Genomic DNA, 18,913 nt, shown 5'->3' on the forward strand with positions numbered 1-18,913 from the left:
TTTCCTGAGATAAGACATTTCAAAAACCAGTTTTGAAAAGAAAAATTACTGAGGTTAAAGATCAGCTAACAGTCTATGATATACAGGCTCAAAGACAACAAAACAAAACAACAACAACAACAACAAAACAGGATCCCAATAGTTCCTCCAGCTCTTGAATTATTTATAAAAAACATGCAATGTTGCAGTTACGTTTTAAAATGGTCCCTCAGAACTGGCTAGTTAAGGTACAGCTACTTCCCAGGAAAAGATCTATATTGGAGGTGATTTGCATTTCAAATGCCTGTGGAAATCTGTACCTTGGTATCTAGCTAACAACAGTCGCCTTGAATTCCCGCTAATATTCTATATATCTCCTTAGCTTTGTTTCCTTATACTAAATAGTGAAAAACAATTTTCATACAAGGAAAATATGAAATGAGCTACAGAAAATGCTGCGTGTCTTTAATTTCGGTTGTTGAAGTTTTTGATAAATCTACACATTTGATTTCTCTTCTAGAAGAAACTTCTCGAATCGGGCAGATTTCTTCCCTCTATCCAACGGCTACTTTAATAAAAAGAACTAAATTGTGTCCAATACGTGAATGCCTTCACCTTCATGGCAGAAAAAAAAAGATTTTTAATGTAGTTTTGCAAATAAATCATTACAATTAATCACACACGACTCTACGCAGACACACTCCCATGATTTATTATTGTTGGGCGAATTTCCACCTCGCTCAACAGGAACTAACCAATTTTGCTCAGCGCGATGTCTTAAACATAACTTCCCACGATGTAGATGTTTACTGATTATCTGTGACGATAACGGCGATTACTAAAGCAGTAACACCCCATAGTCCCACCTTTATTGCTTTTGGGGAAACAAGAAAATCCAATTATGCAAACACGCGAAACAAACATTAAACAAAAAATTGGCGGCATGACAATCCACTCGCTCGGCATTCCTAGTGGCCTAGCGGCCTGCATCGACGCACTCGGCAGCTCGGCTGACGCTGCCTGGCGCTGGAACCAGGAAGGCGCTGAGCTTAAACTGAAGCAAGTTCTGAGGACGCCGGTGGCGCCGTGGTTTGAAGAGGGGGTTCCAGGCCCCCCGCGTCCGGAGGTGCGAACCCGAAGGTCGACCCAGGTGATGCGAGCGTCCAGAGCTTGTGGGCGGCGCCCGCGAAGGAGGCGCTGAGAGGCCCTGCTCGGCGTGAGGCGGCGTGGGGCCTGGCGCCGTCCCTGGCCAAGGTTGGGCCGTGGCCCGCGGCGCCCGGAGCGGAGCCGTGCGCATGCGCCTCGCACCTGGGAGGTTCCAGGCCAGCGGGCTCCGGGCTCCGGGCTCGGGGGCCGCCGCGGGAATGGGCGGTCGCGGGTGGTGATCGGCCGCAGGCCTCGGGCTGGGCCTGCCGTCTCCAGGTGGTGTGGAGAGGTAGCCCCCATTTCTCCGGTCCCGGGTCTCGATCGCCGTTTTTGGGTGCCCTCGTTGTCCTACCTTCATAGCCTAGTTCACTCTCATCTCCTCCAGGTAGTTGGAGCGAGGGGAGGCTGCGTCTAGTGGGCACTCGAGTCTCTCCCCCGACCCCACCCCACCCGCCCCAGTCTAAACACTTGTTGACATGAGAGATGGTACAAGGTCAAACAGACCCCCCTGTCTTGAAATATATCACTTTAAGCATTATGTAAAAAAAAAATTTTTTTTGAGGGCAGGACCTTTGGTCATGTGACCAGATGGCCACCCTTGAACTCTACTTTTCTGAGAAGTTAAAATGCACGTTGCCTGCCCTAGGTTTTAGATTATTATTAATGTAATTCCTGAGTTGTATTTTTTTTTTTAATGTTTATGAAAAAAAAGTCTAGAATCGCCAGTAACCGAGTTTGTCCCCACAAAGTAGTAGATTGTTAGGTAAATTCACGTGTCATATGATGGCATATGAAGGCATTTGAATTGTCATCTTTGAACTTAGATGTAAAAGCTCCCAGTGAAGGAGCTATGTAGAGTTTTCAGGTTTTAAGGACTGGAGCAGATGTGACAGGTACAACCTTGTGGGGAAAGTAGGTATCCTTTGAGAGCTGTCTCTAGTCTTAGAGTTTATGAATATTCACTTTCTTTGCAGACAAAGGAGATTTCTTGCTAAGTGGTAACATTTTATTACTGTATGTTCAATAAGAGGGCTAAAAATGTCTGAAGCTGAAAAAGACAAAGGCAGCTGGCACTTGTCTATTAATTGGCCTTGCTGACCGAGTCTTTACATATTCAGCATGTAGAGTTGTGATAGGAATTGCTTGTCATAGGGTTGTTGTAGTGCATTTATAGATACCTTTTTCTGGTTGCACTGTCAGACCATTGTAGGGGAATCCTATGATTTGTTAGTTTAAAGAGACATGTTAATCTACAGAATTTTGTTGTTGTTGCAACAGGAGTATCTTATTTCATAGTCTAAATTGAGAATAAAGTTATTTTCATACAATATATTCTGATCATGGTTTCCCCTCATCTCCCAGATCCTCCCCACCACCCCACCCTCCCAACTCCATGCTCCCTTTTCTCTCTCTAAGAAAACAAGCAAATAAAAAGACAAACAAGAATAAAACAAAATGAACAAACAAACAAAACAAGAGGAAAAGAAACTAAGAAAGAGCAGGAGAAGTATACACACACAGAGAGACACACTCACACACAATACTCATAAAAACTCAAAATTGGAAACCATATTATACAAGCAAAAGACCAATATGGTTAAAAAAATACCCAAAGCAATATGAGACAAAAAAAAAATCTCCAAGAATACCTTTGTGTTTATTTTGTGTTGGCCATCTGCTGCTGTACATGGGGCCTGCCCTTAAGTGTGGTTTGTGTACCCAATGAGACTCCCTTGGAGAAACTAATTTTCCTTTGGAGCAGTTGTCAATTGGAGATAGCTTCTTGGTTGGGTGTGGGAGTTCCTGACTACTTTTCTAGCTTCTTGGTTGGGTGTGGGAGCTCCTGACTACTTTTCTATCTTCTTGGTTGGGTGTGGGAGCTCCTGACTACTTTTCTATCTTCTTGGTTGGGTGTAGGAGCTCCTGACTACTTTTCTAGCTTCTTGGTTGGGGTGGGAGCTCCTGTCTACTTTCTCTAGCTTCTTGGTTGGGTGTGGGGGCTCCTGACTACTTTTCTAGCTTCTTGGTTGGGTGTGGGAGCTCCTGACTACTTTTCTAGCTTCTTGGTTGGGTGTGGGAGCTCCTGACTACTTTTCTATCTTCTTGGTTGGGGATGGGAGTCCCTGTCTACTTCTCCATCTCAGTGCTGGGACCCTGTGCAGCACTGCAGGATCTGTGTAGGTCCTGTGAATGATGTTACAGCCTCTGTGAGTTCATATGTGTGACAGTCCTAGCAGGGATGTTTTGATAGAATTCTTTATTTCTTTTGAATTTTGCCTTGTTGTATCTGAAGTTTACCTCCATTCTTTTAATTCCTTTGCATGGTTCTCTACTTGTTTGTAGATTACATAGTATGTGAAATAGTGCCCACCGCATTTTTACTTCCTGTTCTGTTCTGTTTTTTTCCAGTGTGTCTGGCAGCCCAGGTTGGCCTTGAACTTGCTATGTGGTTTAGAACCTATCCTGCTTCTACTGCCCAAGTGATGAGATTGTAAGCATGTGCCATCACATCCAGCCATTTTACTTTTTCTACCTTTTATTGTGGGAGGGGTCATGTGCCCAGGATCAAAGATTATATTTTGATTTTTAATGAAATACTATGGCAAAGTGCTTATAAATTGTCATGTCCTCCATGAACCTTTATTTTTTAAAACTAATTACCCATTTTCTGAAACATAGTAACTGCTTCTTTTATCCTTATTAAGGATATGTGCCTTTAGGTTCTCTTATTAAATGGTCACATCTTGAGCTTATATTTTCAATCAGCTACCTGAACTTTACAATAAAAAATTTTAAATTGTTGTCTTGTGATCATTACCTGTTATGCTTCAGTTATGCAGGAGTAATTGGGTGAGATTTGCAGCCAGGAAGCTGAAACCAGGAAGAACTAGAGTGAGAACAGGAAATCAAGAACTGCTATGTTTTACAATTACTGATGGGTTGAAATTTGTTACTTTGTGACATTGCTAAAAACAATCTGATCAGTTCGTCATTGTCTTTATGATGGGGGCATTTCCATGCATTCACCTTACCAGTGGAGTTAATTAGAACAATTCTTCCTTTCTACAAGTGTATAGTATAAATTGATTGCTGTGACTGGAATGATTAAGAGTATTCAATTATACGCTGTGTTACTTTTCTCCTTGCATTGACACATGCCGGACAAAAGCAAACCACAGAAGAAATGGCTTGCCTTGCTCCACAGTTTGAAGGGACAGTCCGTCATGGTGGGAAATCATGGCAGCAGAAGCTTGAGCACATGTGTCTACAGTCACTGGTGAATGCTGGTGCTTAGCTCACTTTCTCCAGTTCAGGATTTGGCCCCGAATTCCAGCTCTTCCCTTCTCAATCAAACCTTTCTGGAAACTCCCTCTTAGACCTAGAGAGTGTTTCCATGGTGATTCCAGATCCTGTTCGGTTGACCATGAAGATTTACCATCATCTTTGCTAAGAACATGCAATAGTGCATTGAGAACCGAATACCTGCCAGTTATAGAGAGAACCTTTTTGTAGTCTCTCTCTGATTTTCTGTTCACAAGTGACATCATTTGTAATTAGAATAAAGAGAAATTTATACCCATTTGCTATGTTCTGATTTTTGGTTACCAAAAGATACATGGCCAAATGGTTGTCCATGGTTCTTTTTCTTCATCTTTATGCTGAACTAGGGAATTAATTAACAGGACAGGAATAGAGAATGGAGATGCCTGCAGGCATCTTCTAAGACTTTTTGGTTCTAAGATCCTTTTATACTCTTACAAATTGTTGAGGATAGCCATAGCTTTTATTTGTGTTCTCTATAAATATTTACCTTATTAGTAATCTAAACGAAGTTGTAAACTGTATACGAATTCACTTAAAATAATAATAAATAAGCCAGGTGGTGCAAACTTTTAATCCCAGCACTCAGGAGGCAGAGCCAGGCGGATCTCTGTGAGTTCAAGGCTAGCCTGGTCTACAAAGTGAGATCCAGGACAGGCACCAAAACTATGAAGAGAAATCTTCTCGAAAAAACAAAACAAAACAACAACAATAATAATAATAAACAAGGTAACAAAATTTAATATGAAAAATAACTGTAGTTTCAAAAGCAAAAACATTGAGAAAGCAGCATTATTTTCTAGTTTTGCAAGTATCTGATGTCTAGCTTGCTTAAAGACAACTGTATTATTATATTTACTTCTGTATTCAATTTATTGAGAAGTTAAAGTGTTTTTAAATTTCTTGAAGGTTGGTTTTAATGTGGTATTTCAAACCATGTGACTGAACTTTTCCTATATTAGTTATCTTTATTGCATTAGAATCTTTTTGTCTTGCACTGTGAATGAATCTGTGGATGATTTTTGTGACATTATGCCTTGGCAATTGGAAAATACTGGTTTACTGAATTAGATATGTCTTTCAAGTGTTGGCACCCTTTATTGTATATCAAACATTCATGTGTATTAATATTGTCATTGATCTTAGAAAAAGAAGAAGCCTGAGTACTAGGCAGATACAAACGATCTAAAATTCAGATCTTTTAGTTAAGAGCTGTCTTTTTTTTTTTTTTCCCCCGAGACAGGGTTTCTCTGTGTAGCTTTGTGCCTTTCCTGGAACTCACTTGGTAGCCCAGGCTGGCCTCGAACTCACAGAGATCCACCTGGCTCTGTCTCCTGCATGCTGGGATTAAAGGCGTGTGCCACCACCGGCCGGCTAAGAGCTGACTTTTATGACTGGTGATAAATACTGTTAATTTTCTTTGAGGTAAAAGGCTATCTTCATTCACTCTGAGAAAAAGGCTGCCAAATAAGCCTAAGTGATCATCTATTGGCAGTTTTACAACAAAAATTATGTTTCATACTAAAGTCAGCTAGTTCAGCTTGCAGTTCAGTTGCACAATTTTTTTTAGGACAACCAACATCTTTCACTATATGATAGAAATTGTGCATATTGAAATTTAATGACTTTCATTCCTTTCCAAGGGTATTTTTTGGGAGTGTGGCATATGTGCTGTCACTGTACTGTGGATTGAACCTTGGGTCTTTTTTTCTTTTCCGTTTTTCGAGACAGAGTTTCTCTGTGTAGTTTTGGTGCCTGTCCTGGAACTTGCTCTGTAGCCCAGGCTGGCCTCATACTCACAGAGATCTCCTGGCTCTGCCTCCTGAGTGCTGGGACTAAGGGCTTGCGCCAACACCGCCCAGCTTGAACCTTGGCTCTTATAGGAGGTAGGCAAGTGCAGTGTTCTTGGCCCTCTCAAGAACATTATTAAGTGAGACTCTAGTGGGGTGTAGAGTGGGGAGGGACCAGGGAAGAATACAATGACCCTAGTATAGTTTGCTTTTGCTTTGATTCTTGCAAAAATTCAGAACATTGAAAAAGATAATGTTTGTATATTATAATGAAAATAATTTTACCACTTGAATTTCCTGACTTGACGGGTCCTTGGGCTCTCTTTGGGGAACTGTTGGTACACTAGAATTTAATACCTTGGACAGCAAGGTCTTCCTGTATTGTGCCCACTCATGTGTCTCTTGTCTCTTATCCCCATTTTGAATTTTGTTGTCTTTGTTGTGTCTTGCTTCCCTTCTGGTGAAGCACACTGTTTGGACACTTCCTGAAGAAGGATGAGCATGACATCTAGTTTTGAGAACTTAAATGTCTAAAAATGTCTTTTTTTCTCATCTCACACCAGACCACCAATTTGGTAAGATAGATAGAAAGAGATTTGAGGTTGGAATTAGTTTTTCAGAAAATTTGAAGTTGAATTTCCTTTGTTTCTTGTGTTGCTATTTGAAAAGCCTGTGCATTTTATTATGCTTTCCTTCCTTTATTTTATTTTGTGACTCTTTGAGGTTGTCTGGCATCTCCTTTGTATTCTTGGTGCCTGATAATTAGTATTATTTTTCTTTGTTTGATTCAAAAGGGCTGTCTGTATAATGGGCAACATCTCCAGTGTCTGATTTTTTTCTCTATTTATCCCTAGTATATGTTTATTTAAAAAAAACTTCATTATCCCAAGTACTTGGGAGAAATGAATACTTTTTAATTTTTAGAAATTCTTCCATGTATTTTCTTCATTTCCTTTTCTATTCTTTTGTAATGGCACCTTTATCAGTTAAATATTGGATTTTCTGGATAGATGTCTGTACTTGTATTTTATGGTTTTCAATTTTTTCATGTTTGTCTCATTTTCTTTTCACCTTCTACGAGTGTTTGACCTTTTCCAACCTTATCTTGTCTGTCATTTATTAAACCAAGCTCTCTCCTCAGAGCATTTCCCCATTGCTTGCCGGGCCATCTTTTCATTACCTACCTGGAGATATTAATGAGTTTTTGTTCTGGAAGTTTTTGTTGTTGTTTTTCTCTGTATGCTCCCACTTTGCTATGAGTTGCTTTGTGTTCCTTTTCTGCCTTCAGGTTCTTATTTACTTTGGTGGTCCTGGGTGCTGCATGCAGGACCTCATAGCCCCAGGGAGGTGCTGAAGTGCTGAGGCAAGGTCCCAGAGACAGGCAGTCTCGGGACAGAGGCTTTCTCTACCTAGCTGGTTCTCTTTTCTGTCGTGTAGTCACTAAAAAGTCAACAGAAAAAGACTATAGAAAAAGTTCACTCTTTATAGTTGAGCTTGTCAGCTGTGGGCTATGTTACAGGGTCATTGGATGGGAACCTGCCATTTCATTCATGGGACCTTCAGATATGTTGTCCACTGGGGACAGTGCAGTTTTTATAGAGATCTTTTTTGTTGTTAATTTTTTATTTTAAAAACTTGTTTACTTATTTTACATACCGAATGCAGTTTCCCCTCCCTTCTCTGTTTCCCCTTCCCCTCAATCTTCTCCTCCTCCATTTCTGTTCAGAAAAAGGCAGGCCTCCCATGGATATCAACAAAGCATGGCATATTAAGTTGCAGTAAGACTAAGCACTTTGACATGTATTAAGGCTGGACAAGGAGACCCACAATGAGGAGTAGGGTTCCAAAGCCTGCAAAAGAGTCAGAGATAGCCCCTGTTCCCACTGTTAGGAGTCCCACAAGCAGGGCCTAGGTCGGTCCCATGCAAGTTCCCTGGTTGTTGGTTCAGTCTCCTTGAGTTCCTATGAGCCCAGGTTAGTTGATCCTGTGGGTTTTATAGAGATCTTCTTTCCTTCCAAGGATGTACACTTGGCTTCAGAATCTTAACCCTTTAACTTTTAGTTTGACGTCACTGTGCCTCCATCGCTTCTAAAAAACCAGAGCTCCTAGACCTTGTACTCCCCATCCAGTACATCATATGTCTTGCTGGCGTTGGAGAAGGCTAATCACCTGGCCAGTTGCCATGGGGGAGGGACCTGAGAGTGTTTCTGGTACAGAAATTCAATCAGTTCCATGTTTTAGCTTTATTCCTCAGTGCGCTTGTGTGTGTGGTCCTGCTTCATTCTGATCTTTGTTGCATGAGTTGACTTTTTTCTTGTTGGAATTTTCTGCAAGTTGCTTCATACTCAGTTTTTGTAGTTCTAAATCCTTCATCAGTTTTTCATTTGCTAAAACTTGGTTGATTGATCTTGTCTGCTGTTCCCTGTTATCTTCTAGTCACGGTCTCTCTCTGTCTCTGTATCTGTTTTTTCTAGACAGCTTCTCTGTGTAGCCTTGGAACTTAGAGATCTGCCTGCCTCTGCCTCCGGAGTGCTGGATTAAAGGTGTGCGCCACCACCATCATCTGATGTCTTCTAGTTTCTTCATCCTTGTGACTTACTTTTTTATTCCTTTAATCATGCTCCAGAGTTATTTGTTTATTTGTTGTTTTTAGACCTGGCTGGCCTCCTCCTTGTGGAAATCTTCCTTCCCTAATCTCCCAAATGCTGGGATTACAGGTACTGACTGGGCCACTGTGCCTGACACTTCAGTATTTTGAAATAAGAGGATAAAATCCTGGCATTTCAGTATTTTCTAAATGACAATATAAAAGACTTACTAAAGTCACTTTAATTTAAATACTTGTTTGTGGAAAAGAAAACTTATATGTTGTTTTGTTTTTGAGACATTAGTTGCACCATGCAGCCCTGGCTGGCCTTGAACTCATAAAGATCTGCCAGCCTCTGCCTTCTAAGTGCTGGTTTTTAAAAATGGGTACTACTACACATGTCAATTTGTCAGTTCTGAAAGTAAAAACAAAACAAAGAAAAAAGGAAGAAAAGGCCAAAAAGTAAGAAAATATTATTATCACCACTGAATTGGGTATATATTTCTTTTTTCTTTTTTTGGTTTCTTTTGAGACAGGGTTTCTCTGTGTAGCTTTGGTGCCTGTCCTGGATCTCATTCTGTAGATCAGGCTGGCCTCAAACTTATAGAGATCCGCTTGGCTCTGCCTCCCGAGTTCTGGGATTAAAGGCATGCACTACCTTAAAGGCTGGTATATATTTCTTATTCTTAAAAATATATACATATACAGGGATATTTATTGTAGATGGAATATCTATCAATCTATCTATATCTATAAATGGATATTATATACATATGTGTTTGAAAATATGTAGCTGTGTACACATATGTGTTTGTGTATACATTGTATGAATGTATATAATTTTATAAATATTTTTAAGTGGAAAGGTCATGGTGAGCTTTTATTGGAGGCTGGTTTTCAGTTTGGAAGCGACTAAAGGATATTAGTGATTCACTGAAGATTGGGAACCCAAGGCTTCCCGGTGTTTGTTGGACATGTGAATTGAGTGCTTGCTGTTCGAGCCTGATGACCAGTTTGATCCTCACAACCTATGGTTAGAGGAGAAAATCAACTCCCTGAAAGTTGTCCTCTGACCTCCACAGTACACCAAGGGGCACACTTGGCCACACATCTCATATAGATAATACAGTAATAATAAATAAGAGAATTTAAAGAAACTATTTACAAATCTTTAATTCTGGCTATAGGTAAATTGTTTAGAGTTTTGAATTAGCCCTAGCAGGAATATTTATACTGAAATTGACTTAGAAGTCCTGGATCATCTAATAATTCTCACAATAGTATTTTAATACATTATTTTGTTTATAGTCATATTTAACTTATTTTGAGTAATTACTAAAGAAAGATGTGACATTTGATCTAAATTATTGCATAGGATGTATCCTGCTTTTTTATGCTATTGTTAGGTAACTAGTTTTATCAAGAAAGTATTGCACATGAAACACTCATAGCTACCTTATAGTAATATAAGGTTCTGATTGGCTAATTCCTGATTATCAGAATCTGACATCCTTTGTTTTTTCTTTTTCTTTTTTTGGTTTTTCGAGACAAGGTTTCTCTGTGTAGCTTTGCACTTTTTTCTGGAACTCACTTGGTAGCACAGGCTGGCCTCGAACTCACAGAGATCCGCCTGGTTCTGCCTCCGAGTGCTGGTATTAAAGGTGTGCACTTCCACCACCCGACCTGTTTTTTCTTTTTGTATACCAAATGTACAACTAAATATATAACTACGATCATAACTCTGTAGAAAGTCTTCAGAAAAGAAAAATTATGTTTTATATTTTGAAACAATATTTTTAATCATGACAGTACTTACTTACCTTCTGGGGAAGAGGAATTAGGAATTCATCTTTCAGATCAGAGTCACGAAAGCCACATTGAAGCTGCTGGTAATGGCTCTTATCTAATCCCAGCACTTGAGGCAGAGGCAGGTGGAGCTCTGGGAGAGTTGCAGGCCAGCCTGGGGTGACATGGTAAGAACCTGTCTAAAACAACTCCAAAAGGAGCAAACTAGGTCCTAGGCTGTGGTGGTGGTTATTTTGGAGTACCCACCCACCATGCACTTTCCCCCATGCAGGTCCCGGTCTGCAGGTGAGGGGCACTTTTGATGTTGTGATGGCAGTGAAGTCTGGGTTTGTAGTGGGGTTGTTCTGTGGGACCTGGTCAGTGTGGTTAATTCTCATTAGCCACACTCAGTTATGCTCTTATGCCTGCTTATGGTTTGGCCTGAAAGAACTGTTGTTTTCTTTTAGGGGGACACATTCTGAACCATTCTTGCATTTGGGAAATCCTTAGAAGGAACTATTTTCTTTTTGGTTTTTCAAGTTATCTCTCTACATGTTTATTTTAATTTTTATTTCTATGTACACATTTTCTTATAGTGTCTCCATAGATAAAATATAATGATGCTCTAATAAAGCCTTCATGAATTTTTCTTTTTTTCTTTTCTTTTTTTTTTTTTTTGAGACAGAACAATGTATCCCAGGCTAGCTAGTCTCCGCTCTATGTCTCTGCAGCCAAGGAGGACCTTGAACTTCTGATTCTCTTGCCTCCACCTCCCAAGTGCTGGGATCCGAGGCTCCCAAACACTGAGTTTCTGCAGTGCTGGAGAACCTGCTGCTGCTTGCTTGTTAGTTAGACAAGCGCTTTCTAACTAAGCCACGTGCCAAGCCCACACAGTTACCTTTTTTTAAATAAAAAAATTCAGATATATTTCTAGAAGTAGGATTGCACTGTCAAAAAAGCATCAACATTCTTTTTACTTTTTAAATTAAATTGCTGAATGATTTCTGAAAGACTCATACCAAGCTAGCTGTGTGTAAAGAGCTGGCTGACTTCCCAGTAACCATCAACTTTGCTACTCAGTTAACATTCTTCTTCAGTCTTGTGAGTGAAATGATAATAGTGCATTGTTTCATCTCATACTTCCGTAATGACTGATGAGGTCTTCCCTTTGAAATAGTTAGAACTCAGAGCCTGTAGAGATAGCTCAGCAGTTAAGAGCACAGATTTTCCAGAGGACCCAGGTTCAATTCCCAGCACCCACATAGTAGCTTACAACTATTTGTAACTCCAGTCCCAAGGAATCTGATACCATCTTTGGACTCCGTGGGCACTGCGTTCATGTGGTGAACAGACAAACACTTATACACATAAAATAAAACTAAGTAAAATCTCAAAAGAAAACTTTAAATATTTAGAACTCAGCTTGAAAAATATGACTCTAAAATGCCTTTCACTTTCAGGGAGTGTAAAAATGGAGGACTAGATGGTTAATTGCTAAACAAAATGTCATATTTATTAATATATGTTAATGATTTATTAATATAAGTTAATGATAAGAGCAACTTAAACTGTCAGAAAATCGATATAATGAACTTTTTTTAGGATTGATATTCAAAAGACATTCAAAAAAGTTGGTGCAGATTCGAGTTGTTTCGAATGTGTGAAAAGTTCATTGGTATGCTAGAAGACTGTTAAAGCTATTTTACACGGCTAGTGAAAAAAGCCAACCACGGTTTACTTTGAAAAGTTTTTAGATGTGGCTGGCTCTGGTGGTATGTGCCAGTAGTTCCGGCTACTCTGGAGGCATGGGAGGAAAATCAGCTGGCTCCAGAAGTTCACAGCCAGCTTAAGGAACATAGTTAATTTTTTTTCTTAAAAAGTTTAAAAATTTGTGTCTTGAATTTCACTTGTTGTGCTACTAAATTAGGAATTTGTTGTTGTTGCACCCTTGTAGAAATGGGACGCCGGTCATCAGACACCGAGGAGGAGAGCAGAAGCAAGAGAAAAAGGAAACACCGGAGGCGCTCCTCCTCCAGTAGTTCCTCAGACAGCAGGACGTACAGCCGCAAGAAGGGCGGGCGGCGGCCGCGGTCCGAGTCCAGGTCCTGGTCTAGAGACCGCCAGCTCCGCTCACATTCCTACGAGAGAAGGTTAATGCTCATAATCTTTGTTTAGATGGTAAAGAGAGTGGTGTTCTTCAGAAGTCATGTTTGTAGTTTTAATTTTGTTGAATAAAATAATTTTCTTTTAGTAGTTAGGTACTTAGGAGGTTAAATCCCAACCCGGAGGGTTTTTTTTGTTTTTTTCCAATTTTCTTTTTCTAATCAGGCCCAGTATCCACATCTTTTGCCTGTATGTAAGCAAGTAGATAGAAGTTGGTATAGTTCTTGCATTATCTGATGATATTTGGAAAGATTGTATAGTACTATGACCCATAATATTTAGTAGCTGATCCAGCTGTGAATCTGTCTGGGTGCTGGAGAGCAGTAATGTTTTCTTTATTCTGTCTTCTTGAGGAAAGAGTGAGACAACAAGAACAAGCACTTTTAGATCCCCCTTAACGCTCACAACAAAACTTTGCCTCACAGTGACGCTGATGGTTTATTTCAGACGCAGGCACAGGTCAAGCAGCAGCTCTTCTTACGGCTCCCGAAGAAAACGAAGTCGAAGTCGATCCAGGGCTCGAGGAAAGTCCTATAGAGTTCAAAGGTCTCGGTCCAAAAGCAGAACAAGAAGGTATGCGCACCAGTACTTATGCTTTGTAACAGCTCTTTCCCATCAGCGGCTCACAACAGCAGTAGTTATTTTCCCTGCCTTCTGCAGTTCCACTGGCGTCCGATGGCAGTTCTGCCTCTCTCGCTGGAGACTGCTCACTCTCGCTGGCGACTGCTCATGCAGGTGTCATTATCTGACGGCTTTACTGGGACTGGGTGGTTCAGTGGGACCTCACTCATATATCTCGTGTTTGTTTCTGGCCATGGCTTCTCATTCCCTGAATGATGGTAGAAGTGTCTGAAGAGGGAAGAACAGGAGTTACAAACTCTCTAGGTTTAGAACTAACCTGCTGTGGTATGGACTGAACATTTTATGTCTTTCAAAAATTTGTTAAGGCTTCTGTTCCTGGTGTATCTGTTTGTAGATAAGGCTTCTATAGAAGTAATGAAGGTAAATGAGGTTGTTTTGTTGGGACCCTAATCTGATAATGCTATTGACCCTGTAAGAAGCGGAAGTGAGGGGCTGGAGAGATGGCTTAGCAGTTAAAAGTGTAGCTCACAGATACTGTAACTCCAGTGCTGAGATATCTGCACATATGTGGCATACATGTGTACAGACACATAAAGACAAAAATGTAAATCTTGAAGAAGAGAGGGAAAGACAGACCTTTCCATTTGTGCTCAGAGGGGGAAGGCATAGTGAAATGGCTGCCTTTTACAAGACAGGAAGGAGTTCTCACAGGGAACTAACTCTCTGGCCCTTTGATCTTGAACGTATAGTCTAAAAAAAACCCAAGAAAATAAATTTCTTGCGTATACTGTGGAGCAGCCTGAGCAGACTGATGGGTGATGCATCACTCCTGCGTTTTCTAGCTTTGCTTTAAGGCCAGTATAGGGAAGAGTATGTTTGAGGAGTTGAAGATCTTAGACAGTGGTAGTGGTATTAAACGTCATTTAATAGAATAGGACCATGGTATTGAGGGAATTGAGGAAAGGAGGTGTTTAGAAGTCATTGAGAGCTTTTAGACAGAAGAGTATTGGAATAAATAAAAGAATAAAAACAGTGTATTGTTGTTAAAGATTGCTTCTTGTCTCTGCTTGGCTCTGACTGGGGATTCACATTAGTATAATGGGCATAAAATTTATAATTCTCTTTGCATATGAAGCTTGATTGCAGTGAAGTTGAAGTGTTTAGCTTGTCTGGATTTTTGTTATTTGACATTGACCCCTCTGCTTTTTATTTCTTCTGTGTATAAACCACTTTGTATAATACACTGTTGTTCTCTGTAGGTGCCGCAGAGTTCCAAGGTTTTGCTTTTATTTGCATATATTCTTTCTTCCACTTTTTTACCACCATCTCTATTTTGAAAATACTTTTTACTCTTTAATGTTCAGTTCTATATGATCCTTAATTCTCTTTTTCTTTATTTTTTTAAATTGATTACTATTTTTTTTCCCCAAGTCAAATTTAGTGCATCCTTTTTTTTGGACCTCACATATAGTTTCTGATTTGTAATAATTATGAATATTGTGATCTCAGTTTTAATTAAAATGCTTGAGTATTTTTTTTGGTCTTATATTAATTCTGCCATAGGCACTGTACCTGTAATCATGGAGACTTTATAGCATATTTTAATTTTGAGTAGGGATAGTTTCCCATTTCTTTTGCCTGCTTGTTTCCTTTCATATGAATATAAGTTTGCTGCTAACTCATCTAGTTCTATGATAAAAGCCTGGTGTTATTTTCAGTCAGATTTTATCAAACTTAAAAGATAAGGTCAGATCACACTTTTATCAAGCTAAATTCTGTTTAGAGCAGAGTCTAGGTTTTATTTTATTTTTATAAGGAGTGTTCTCATAAAACTTTTTGTTTATTTCTTGTTAAATTTATCCCAAAGTAGTTGAACTTTTTACTGCTATTATACATGGGATTTTCTGTACATAGGATATATAACTATTTGTTATTTTTATATATGAAACCTATGGAATTCATACTAATTTTATATCCTATGCCTCTTAGTTCTTTAACTGTTCCAGTTCATTTGTGTCTCTCTAGGGCTTCTGTGCAAACGGAAGTAGTTTTGCCTTTCTATTTTCATTCTTTCATTCAGTTATCTGATTGTATTGCTTTTAACCTCTAGGATAATATTCAACACAGCATTGGAAAGAATATACATTTCTTTTCTGTGATTTATTGAAAAAAAAATCTTGTGTTTCCCATCTCTAGGCTTCTAGTATGTATGTTTTGCTATTTTAAGAGTGTGCCCATCACCCTTTTCCCCGACTAGAAATGGGTGCTGAGTGTTGAATTTTCTTGAAGCCTTTTCATCCAGAAATGGCATATGATTCCCCCAGATCTCTTGAGGAATCAGTGTTGCATTTCTGGAGTAAACCTCAGTTGATCTAGATTTGTTATTTTCTTGATGTGGTATAAGAGTCTGTTCTCTTAATTTTTTAACTTTGTGCTTTTACATTGATAATTCAATGTGAAATTCTCTCTTTTGTACTGTTTTTATTAAATTTAGTAACTACATTGTTTGACCATTCTTCACAAAGAGAACTCGGAAGTTTTCCTTCATTTTCAATGCTCAGGAACAATTTTGGGTTATGGGACTCTGTTCTTGGAAGCTCTTGTAGATTCATGAAACCTCCTGGGCCCAGTGCCATCGCAGTGACTTTCTTGGTTTCTTTAACAGAAACTGTACAGCTTGAACATTCTACTTCATATGACTTACTTTTGATAAACTTTTCTTGTTTAGTACATCATCCATTTTGTATAGATTTTAAAATAAATGCCTAGAAGTCTGCAGGGTATCCTCTAATGATTCTAGGCTTTTCTGCTACTTCAGTGCTTACTTTCCTTTTGTCTTTCATTAATTTATTTATTATAACTTTTTTCCTATTTAAATTACCTGGTAGATTACCTAACTAAAAAGAAAAAGTGCCAGGCATAGCTTGTACATGCCTATAATGCCAGCATGAAGGAGGCAGAGATCATCCTCAGCTTTAGCAAGGTTGAGACCAGCCTGGGCTACACAGATCCTGCTTCAAAAAACAAGCTCATTGAAAAATAGATTTTGATTAATTATGCCTTCTCTTTTCTGTTTTCTAAGTTATTATTGCTTTTATTCTTCTTTCCTATTCTGTACTTCATTTTTATTTACTAATTTTTCTAATTAAGAATAAATTTGTGCCGGGCGGTGGTGGTGCACATCTTTAATCCCAGCACTTGGGAGGCAGAGGCAGGCGGATCTCTGTGAATTCAAGGCCAGCCTGGTCTATAGAGCAAGTTCCAGGAGAGGCTCCGAAGCTACACAAAGAAACTCTGTCTCAAAAAATAACCAAAAAAAAAAAAAAAAAAGATTTTTTTTTGGTATGCCTGTATAAGCATGGGCATGTTGATGTGGAGGTCAGAGAACAACTTATGGGAGCTGACTGCTTCATTCCACCTGATGGGTTCCAGGGATTGAATGCAGGCGTGGTTGTAAACACCTTTACCCACTGACCATCTTCCCAGCCCTTTTGTTTCCTGCCTTGTGAGCTAGGAATTTATTTATATTTGTATGTGTAACTTCTGTTGATAAAAGTATTTAAGGCTACCTGTTTTCCTGAAACTACTACTTCAGTTATATTCAGTGGACGTTTCCTCCCTCAAGATACTAAAATTTTCAAGTATATGGCAAAGTTGATATAATTTTATATTGAATACTCATTCATATATTCACTACCGAGACATTTCCATTAACTTTCTACTTGATTTATCACATACTTACTCATTTCTTCCTCTCTGTTCCTTAATTCATCCTAAAGTTTGAATCCATAGTTTCAGACATCAGTATATATTCCCTTTAAATAGTTTAGTATCTAATCACAGAAATTAATATTTTATGTATTTTTCTTTTGAAAAGATACTTTAAAACTTTTTCTTTTATGGTAAAATTCATAAGTATTACAATGTACAATTCTAAGCATACATTTGCTGAGCTTGACAAAGCCATTATACCTTTTAAAGTAATAGACCTTTATCATTTTCTGATAGTTCACTTATAACTTATTAATTCCTGCTTGCCAAATGAACTGGAATCACAGCTTTTTTTCTTTTTTGAGTAGATTATGCCTGCCGTCATATGCTTTCTTATTAAGGCTTCTTATTAACCATACTACTTTTGAGATTTATTTATTTCATATATGTTGATAATTATATCTTTCCATTACTGAACAGTATTCTATAGTAAGAATCTATTACATTTTATTCGAGAACTTTGTGTAAATGTAATCATATGATCGTAATATTTTGCATATGCCTTCTACTTAGCTTAATGTTTTCTTTCTATATCAGTACTTACTTTTTTATTGCTGAGTGGTAGATATATCATGGTTTATTTCTCACATATACTCATACATCCATATTTATATGTGCTATACTAAAAGTTCTTTTCATTATTGAAAATGGGGTATTAAAATCTCTGACAGGCTGGCAAGATGGCTTAACTGGTAAAGGTTAACTGTCAACTCTGTTGTCAAGCCTGAGGACCCGAGTCTGACCCCTGAGACTCATATGGTGGAAGGAAAAACACCAGCTCCCGTAAGCTGTTGTCTGTCTCCACCTGTGCACCAGGGTATGCACATGCCCACACGTATTCACACAAAATAAGTAAATACAAATGAACAAAATCTCCTTCTGTTGTTGTTGCTAGTATTTCTTATGTCATCTTTGTCAATATTTGCTTCATATATTTGAGTATTCTGATGTTAAATGCATATATGCTTAAAATTGTTGTGCCTTCCTGGAGCAGAAGGCCGACTTATTCTATAACCACCTTCCCTCTTGGACAGTCTTTGACTTATAATCTGTATGGTTTGACCTAAGTTTGGCCATGTCTTTTGGCTACGTGTATATTGAATATCTGTTTCCATCCTTTGTTCAATATATGTCTTTATTGCTAGGGCTTGTGGTTTTATTTTATTGATCAAATCTGCTCTTTGACAATTTTATTCTTGTATAGAATGCTTTCTGTTTTTGCCCACTCCCACCTTCTATTATCCCCTCCATGGCTCTGTCATCATTCCCTCCTGACAAGTCAAAATCCCTTTTCCACATTCACATTTTTTTTTTTGTTTTGTGACCCACTAATTTTAACCCAGATCATTTTGTGGTCAGGAGTTTAAAACTGTCCACTGAAGCCTGGTGGGCTCCCCTTGGGCTACACAGCTGAAGATAATTCCTGATGTCCTTCGGGATCTACTGGTGGCCAGTTTTTCAGTGGGGAGGAGTAGAGTCTCTCTCATCTACTCCTTCCAACCCATGGTTGGCTGCAGACAGGCAGAGTTTTGCCCAGTGTAGGCAGCCACAGCTGCTGTGAGCTCCTGATTGCAATGCCTGTGTCACATCTGAGGATAGGATTTTACAGCCTTCCCCTGCCTTCAGTCTCTATTCTCTCTGGTCCTTCATTTATGATGTTCCCTGAACTTTAGAGGGTTATATAAACGTTCTGTTTAGAGCTGATCCCAGGATTGTCGCTTATTCATAGTATTTTGAGCAGTCATGAGTTATCTGCATTCATTGCAATTCACTGTAAAGAGAAGTGTCT

General features: G+C 39.0%; 1 protein-coding gene across 1 annotated transcript in view; it reads left to right on the forward strand.

Moving 5' to 3' along the window:
- Positions 1–1,039: 1,039 nt before the first annotated feature.
- Rsrc1 (arginine and serine rich coiled-coil 1) overlaps positions 1,040–18,913 on the forward strand; it is a 319,301-nt gene continuing 301,427 nt past the window's right edge. Inside the window, exons 1-3 of the mRNA XM_028888672.1 lie at positions 1,040–1,129; positions 12,563–12,758; positions 13,219–13,344. Of these exons, the coding sequence (XP_028744505.1) occupies positions 12,565–12,758; positions 13,219–13,344 (320 nt within the window). The 5' untranslated portion in view covers positions 1,040–1,129; positions 12,563–12,564. The remainder of the gene's footprint in view (positions 1,130–12,562; positions 12,759–13,218; positions 13,345–18,913) is intronic.

This window comes from Peromyscus leucopus, chromosome 6 (genome assembly GCF_004664715.2).
Source record: "Peromyscus leucopus breed LL Stock chromosome 6, UCI_PerLeu_2.1, whole genome shotgun sequence".
Taxonomy (NCBI): domain Eukaryota; kingdom Metazoa; phylum Chordata; class Mammalia; order Rodentia; family Cricetidae; genus Peromyscus; species Peromyscus leucopus.